General features: G+C 44.3%; 1 protein-coding gene across 1 annotated transcript in view; it reads left to right on the forward strand.

Moving 5' to 3' along the window:
* The window catches only part of afdna (afadin, adherens junction formation factor a), a 95,983-nt gene that overhangs the window by 73,655 nt on the left and 15,017 nt on the right, over positions 1-7,311 (forward strand). Inside the window, exons 35-37 of the mRNA XM_034900758.1 lie at positions 201-239; positions 2,033-2,161; positions 5,121-5,667. Coding sequence (XP_034756649.1) covers positions 201-239; positions 2,033-2,161; positions 5,121-5,667 — 715 coding nt within the window. The remainder of the gene's footprint in view (positions 1-200; positions 240-2,032; positions 2,162-5,120; positions 5,668-7,311) is intronic.

The raw sequence follows: 7,311 nt of genomic DNA on the forward strand, positions 1-7,311 counted from the left end.
CCCCCCCCCCCCCTCCCTTCTTTTAGTTGTACTTAACTCCTGGTTTTCTCCTTCCTCCTCCTACCCCCCCCTCCTCTTTATTCTAACTTAGTTTTCTTGATATCTTCTCCACACCTTTCTTTCCAGTATTTGGGTATTCTCCATTTCTTCCCTCCCCATATGCCCCCTCTCTCACACTCTTTTGTCTTCTTCTTCTTCAGCAGCAGAATGCTGTCCCAGCTATCTCTGTTCTAGACTTGGTATGTTCTTCCTGTTAATGACGAGTATCCTCTCCCTGCCCTTACATCACTTCCTGTTTTCTGTCTGGGCCGCCCACCTGCCCGTGTTTCCTATCTGTCTCTCCCCACCCATCTGGACTACTGTCGTTGTGTCATTGGGGGTGTTGTTTGGCGTTGGAGGCAGGTCTTGTGCCATGGTTAGCTAAAGAGCAGCCCGTCATGGAGAGGCCGTTCTGGGACGCTTGGTGTTGTTTGGCTGGGGGACGTTGTCCATCTCGTTGTCCACTCAAAACAACTGCGAGTGAAGCTGCCGCTTACCAACAATAAAAATACTGGTATTTAGGAAAACTTCCACTTAAAACCAAACTTTTACCGGCTAATGGAGTAGCCGAGCCGAGGTTGTTGTGGTTCTTGTCAGCAGCGATGTTTTGAGTGCACACGGAGGTGGAGCCTGCATGGCTGAATGCATCACAGGGGGCGTCCAGGTGGAGTCAGTGCATGATAGTCCTGAGGGCCCCCCCGCGCTGCCTGCAAAGGGCCACACCATAATGTTGTGACATCCATCATCCATCCATCCATCATCCATCCATCCATCCATCCGTCCATCCGTCTGTGTGTGACCAGCTGAGCCTCTTTGTTCTCTTTTTTAAAGAGTCTGTTCAACCAAAACACACATTTTCTCACTTAGTTCTTGTGTTCTCTATCGTCAGAAGGATTTGGATTTAAGTATCCATCCCTGAGATTTCAGCCTTTACAAGCAGAGTTGAATAAAAAAATTACATTTAGGAAATCATCTCAAGCAAAACAAAGAAATTGTTGCTTTTATTTTAATACTTTTGGCATCTAATAATAAAAATAAATGATTACAAATAGAAATACAAGTAATAACAGTACAACAACAATTAGAATGGAACAGATATAGAAAGAAGTAAGTCTAGAGAAAATGTGTAGAATAAATGAAATGATGTGAAAAATACTTTTAAAAGTCTAATATACACATAAAAATGGGAAATCTCAACCTAAGAGCTCTACAAACAATGTACTCTGATGTAGTAATGTGTACATAGATACCTCTAGGCTTGAAAATATGTTGTTTTGTAACTTGGTTGAACTGGCCCTTTAACATCATCCACTCGCGATGAAGAGTTTTTGTTTTGTGGGTCAGTGTATCCCACTGGGTTTTGTCTTGGGATGGTTAGCACAACATTAAGCTTGCAGTTACTTCAGGTATGCTTGATTTACTCCTCTGCCAGCGGGACCTTTTAATGTGTTTATACACACATGAGGAAACAAAATCAAACGCACCTTAAGTAGTGAAAAGAGGAGCTGTCTTTTTTTTTTTTGCCTTGTTGTTGTTGTTGTTGTTGTTAGTGTCTGCATGTTCAGCAGTGTGCGTGTCTGCCCGTGCTGTGTGTTTGCAGTGCATACTGCTCCTCCCCTCTGGAGCAGTCCTTTGAGACAATCCAACCTACCTCACTTTACAAACAACATGTCCGTGTGCGTTAGTGTCCAAGCAGTCAAACAGAGTCATTTAATGCGGAAATGTTCTCAGAGTTTGCTTGTGAATGTCACACAATCAATGTTTTACTAATTGTTTCCTTGTTTGCATGCATGCCTTTTGGTGTGTTGCTCTTTTGTGTGTGTGTGTGTCTGTGTCTGTGTCTGTCTCTGTCTCTGTGTGTGTGTGTGTGTGTGTGTGTGTGTGTGTGTGTGTGTGTGTGTGTGTGTGTGTGTGTGTGTGTGTGTGTGTGTGTGTGTGTGTGTGTGTGTGTGTGTGTGTGTGTGTGTGTGTGTGTGTGTGTGTGTGTGATCAGTTGCAGGACGAAGAGCGACGGCGTAAGCAGCAGCTGGAGGAGATTCGTAAGCGGGAGGCGGAGGAGCGAGCAAAACAGGAGGAGGAGAGAAGGTGGAGGGAGGAGGCCAAACGAGAGGCAGGGGAGAAGGTCGGTGTGTCTGTCTGTGAAACTTTAGGAGTTAATAACGTTCATTTTTGTAGGATGTTTTGTTGTGATTCTGTGAGTCAGTCGATCCAAATCATAGACGAGAAAGCACAGGAACCTGTCAGGGTTGGACCCCCGAGTTTTAGCATCTTTCAGCATCTTAAAATCTCCTTTTATTGATTAGTTTTATTTTTGTTAAGGTGGTAAAGCCAATAGTAATCAGACCGTAATGGAACAGCACTCTCAAAGAGTTTGGAAAAGTGTGTCCAAATAAAACAACCAGGAAATTGCATTTCTAGGAATACTTCAATATTTTGGGAAATTCACTTATTAACCCCTCTGGAAACCCCGATTCATTGATTTTCCTCTTTGATTTTTGTAGAGATAAAACAAACTGAATATAATGTGTTAATAAGTGAGCTTTAGATGTGCTGGTAGTTAGGTTTTGTTTCAGCCAGGCTAGCTGTTTCCAGTCTTTGTGCTAAGCTAAGCTAACCAGTTGCTGGATGTAGCTTCATATTTACAGTAGAGACATGAGAGTTGTATGAAAAAAAAGTTTATTTCCCAAAATGTTGTTAATTCTACAAAAAATGCAGCTCTTTTAAAAGTCCAAGGCAAAAAAAAAAGTGTTAAAAATAAATCTATAAAAAGTGCAGATACATTAGTTACTTCCTTGTAATGAAAACGGACGTGAAAAGTGATTGTATAAAATCCTAAATTACATCCTCACCTCCGTTATATCACAGGTACATGAGGTTTACCTACTCAGGCCCATTATAATATAAAGATATTGGTCCAACCTTTAGATGTACACTGACTATTCAAACACCTTCACTTGGTGCACACTTTATTACGTTATACATTTCATTTAAAATGAAATAGATTTACTTTTTTGGGCAGTAACCTTTCCAAACTGTCTAAATTGTCCAAACTAATGCATTTAACCAACCTTAAACTAAGTGTATGACACAGTTAAGTCTGCAACAAGTGAATACTTTCTGCAATGACTTCATTTAGGGTACTCTGCGAATTTAACAATGCTACATGTCCATATAATGTCTCGTAAAGTAGACATATTTGGACTTTATTTTGTACTTGGGTTGTTTTAAATGACCAGTAGTGTGATCTGGTGTACACCCACCAACCAGTGTTAAATGAAACATATGCTTGTTTTTATCATTGTGTCTTGTCCACTGACTTCACCCTGATGCCATTATTCTGTTGCATTTTGTCCTGTGATCTGTAGACCACTGATCAAACCACTGGTCATTTATTAAACTCCCATTTATATTTCTTTTAAATATACATTATAATATCGCTCTAATAGGACTAATTTCATGACTTGCTGAGGTTAGAAAAAAGTAGAAAAGAAGTCAAAAGTATCTGTAGATGTATTTGTTTCATTGAGTCAGTTGATTTTTTTAAGACCTTTTAAAACTACCATCTTTAAGATATATTGATTTTAAGAAGTTAAGACTGTCTGATGCTGTTTGTTTATTGTTTAAATGTCCAAATGCATGTCCTCATCTTGTATACCCCCCCCCACCCAATGTGACGTGTTGCCGTGTCATGTTATGTGCTCCCACCCACCTCAAGCATGGGACTCCCATCTTGTTGTTGTTGTTGTCGGTGTGTGTCAGGAAGTTCAGTTATTTCAGTTTTTTGGGGGGGAAGCAGTTATGATTTTGTGAGTTTATTTAATTGAATGTATTTTTTTTTGTTACCATTTCCATCCAGCATCGCTTCAGAAACCATGTCTAGGGAATGCCGCCCACCCTCCCACTTTTCCCAAAAACCACATGCTTTAAACTCAGTTCATGCACACACACACACACACACACACACAGAAATCTATACTCATTCCCGCCCTCTGCCATCCATACTGTACATATTCAGAGACCCAGCCACCCACTCATTCAAACCCACACACCCACTAATCCCTCCCAGTTTCTTCAGATTCCAACTGGGCTGATCCAACCATCAAAAGCCGCCCGGATGCACCCACAGCGCTAGAGGTTACGTCTACATAAAACGGCCCCAAACAAACAAACAAACAAACAAAAACCACCACGAAGATAATCTGACTTCAGAAGCATCGACATTGACCGCTGGTGACCCGGAGCAGCTGGCCTAGCTCCAAACCCAGACATCCAAACACATTCCTGCAGCGTAGATTCACGTGTAACATCACAGACCGCTTCTCTGGAGTGTAGCGCTGGGTCGGCGGAGACCGGGTGGGCTCGGATCAAAACGCCCAGCCTAAAAACCACATAGTCTACCCTGAGGACACAAAGGAACATATGGACACACAGTTAGTGCACACATGCATACACTCCCACAGTGATGAGGGCGAGGAGAGATGGTGGTAGACCGGCTGGTCCAGGAACAGGTTTACGTCTAGACTTAGATGCCAAATGCCAGATTAAGTTGGTAGGTGGACCAACTAGAAAATATGAGACTTTGTCAGGGGCAGAACGACTAAATCCTGGACATGTTTACGTTGCGGTCCCTGGTGATTAAGCAAGATCAGGTCAGGTGTCGGAGGACCAGTTGGTATTTGTGGCAAGCTAGTTTGGTTAAGTCCAGCTCAGTGGCAACATTTAGGAAACTGTTCTTGGATTTACTGTGAAGCATAAGAGGATGATCATGAGAGGAATTTAAAAGCTTTAGTTTTGTGAAATTGGTAGGCATGCTGGACTTGGTGTTTGTACTGTACCAGATCGTTGTGTATTGTAGTTACCGTGGTAACAGTTACACCAGGTGTAGTTTGGCCCAGAAGAGTCTGGATTAATTGACAGATGTGGTTTTACCCGTGGTTGAAGATGGGTAGTGGAGCGTTTTCTGTCTAGTTGAATATGTCTGTATCTGATTAGCTAGTGAGTGTCCATGGTGAGGGGAGAGCCAATGAGAGTGGAGCTTACTAACGGGTTGTCCCCCCCCCCCCCCCCCCCCCCCCCCATAGAGGAGACAGGAGGAGGAGTACTACACTCGCCTGGAGGCCGAGCGGCGCCGGCAGCACGAGGAGGCCGAGAGAAAGCTGCTGTCGCCTGACGACCCGGCCGGTCTGTATCGGCCCCCGCTGCCCCGGGATTACCAACCCCCCGTCCCCCACAACCCTACTAACACCCCCCCGCCCCCCCCACAGAGAAACACCTCCTACCTCAAAACCCAGGTCACCTCCCCCGACACGCTCTACACCGCCAAGTTTGTCTCCTACGGGGGCGATGAGGAGGACGAGGAGGACGCCACCAAAGCAGGGAGTGGCGGCGGCATCAACCAATCAGGTCAGGTGAAGCTGTCGGCGACCAGGAAGTCGTACGGCGACCTCCCGGCCTCCGCCTCGCCCAATCACACCAGGCTGCGGCCGCCGCCCACTGCGCGCAAGCCCCGCCCCCTTTCAGACGGCATCTTCCTGTCTAGCTCGTTCCAGCTTCCAGACAACAACTCCAACAGTACAGGCCCCCCCCTTCCTGCCAAACCCAGCTCCATGCCCCCCGGAGGCTTTAAAGGTAGACCCAGAGAGAGGAGGCCGGAGCCAGGCTCGCCACAGCGCCCTCCGCAGCTCCCATCCCTCCCTCTCATTCACTCACTTCTTTATTTACTTTAGCTTAGTTCTCCTGTGTCTTCATTTTTGACCTTCAGTAGAAAGGTGTTCTACCTTCTCATTTCCACTGTCTACTTTTTCCCTCCTTTTTATATCTTTGTCCAAATATTTTTGTCGTCAATCAATCCCTCCGTTCATCACTTTTTGTTATTTTTATACATGTGGAAATTTCCCTCCCTCTCTTCGGGCACATCGGATTGTCTTTTTTTATTTTTTTTTATTTTAATGTTGGTTTGTCCGAACACCTCCTGTCCCCCCAGTAATTGTATCCCCTCCAATCAAACTCCCTCCCTAGATCAGCACTAGCAGACAGAAAAAGCAATCGATAATCACGCCATCACTTCTCGCTGCAGGTCGAGACCCATCAGAGCCAATCATAGTACTGTTGGTGTTGTCGCTCGCCGCCTCCTTTGTGTCTGGTTTGTCGCTGCTTTGGGATGAGGGGGGGGGGAGGCGGCCTGCCTCACCCCTTCCTGCCCCGTGGCTCTGCTTAGCGGTGTTGGCTTCAAAGGGAAGGAGACGCGCCATTGGCTTCACACAATCTCCATCAGTCGCTTGATTAAAATCAGCTTTCATCTCATAAACACGGCCATATGCACACGGCAGCGGTGTGTTGAGTGAACGGCCTCTTCTTTGTCTGTGGCTGTTTTTAAAATCTAAACTCTGAGCTTCTGTGTACCTCAGTCGGCTCAAACCACAGCGCCTCCTAGTGGCAGATAATCCACTACAGCTGCTTATAGTCAGGGTTTTAAAGGTCCGGCTCAGGGCCGTAGTTCCCTCTAAAAACAGATCAAACTGTCTTTTTTTTTTTAAACATAGATCAAATAATAAACAGCTGTTCTTCTTGGTTTATCCTTGTCAAATGTTTTGTCAAGATTGCTTATCTTTAAAAGGCCTCGTTGATGCAGAGTGATGTCGAACCGTAGCGGGGTCACGCTGCAGTCAGCTGTCTAGTGGATCACTTTACCTCAGACACTTTCTGTGCAAAGCGGTATTGTTATGGTTTGATTTGGGCTTTGTGTTCAGATTTAAGCCCAAAAAAACATCGGTCTTTAGTATGAAGAAGATTAGAGTTTTATTTCATGTCTCAGGTCTAGCTCATTAGTTATGAACCAAAGTAAATCTAAGGAGTTGATGATTAACTCAAGAGTCAAAATATTTGTACTACACAAAATTAGGCTTAATTTCTAAATACATAAAGTAATCTTTTCATTTTACTTCTTGAAGTTATGCAAATAAGACGAGTAAAGTAATTACTCTTAATTAATCTTAGTCACACCTCGTAGACAAAGAGGTTGCAGAAGCCATTGCTTTGTTTTTAACGAGCCATTTTAGACCTTTTGATAAAAGAAAATGTTTATAATTGTTTAAATAAGGCACAAAAACCAACTGTCAGACGATCCAGAGGCTGAGTAACGTCTGCACAAGCAGACATGACTTCATATCAGGACGTAGAGAAGCTATCTGAACATCCACAGACAAACAGAGCTACAAATGCCGTCTCTACCTGAGGTCCAGGAAACCACTGCCTGCCCCTTCAAAATAAACC

This window comes from Etheostoma cragini, chromosome 18 (genome assembly GCF_013103735.1).
Source record: "Etheostoma cragini isolate CJK2018 chromosome 18, CSU_Ecrag_1.0, whole genome shotgun sequence".
Taxonomy (NCBI): domain Eukaryota; kingdom Metazoa; phylum Chordata; class Actinopteri; order Perciformes; family Percidae; genus Etheostoma; species Etheostoma cragini.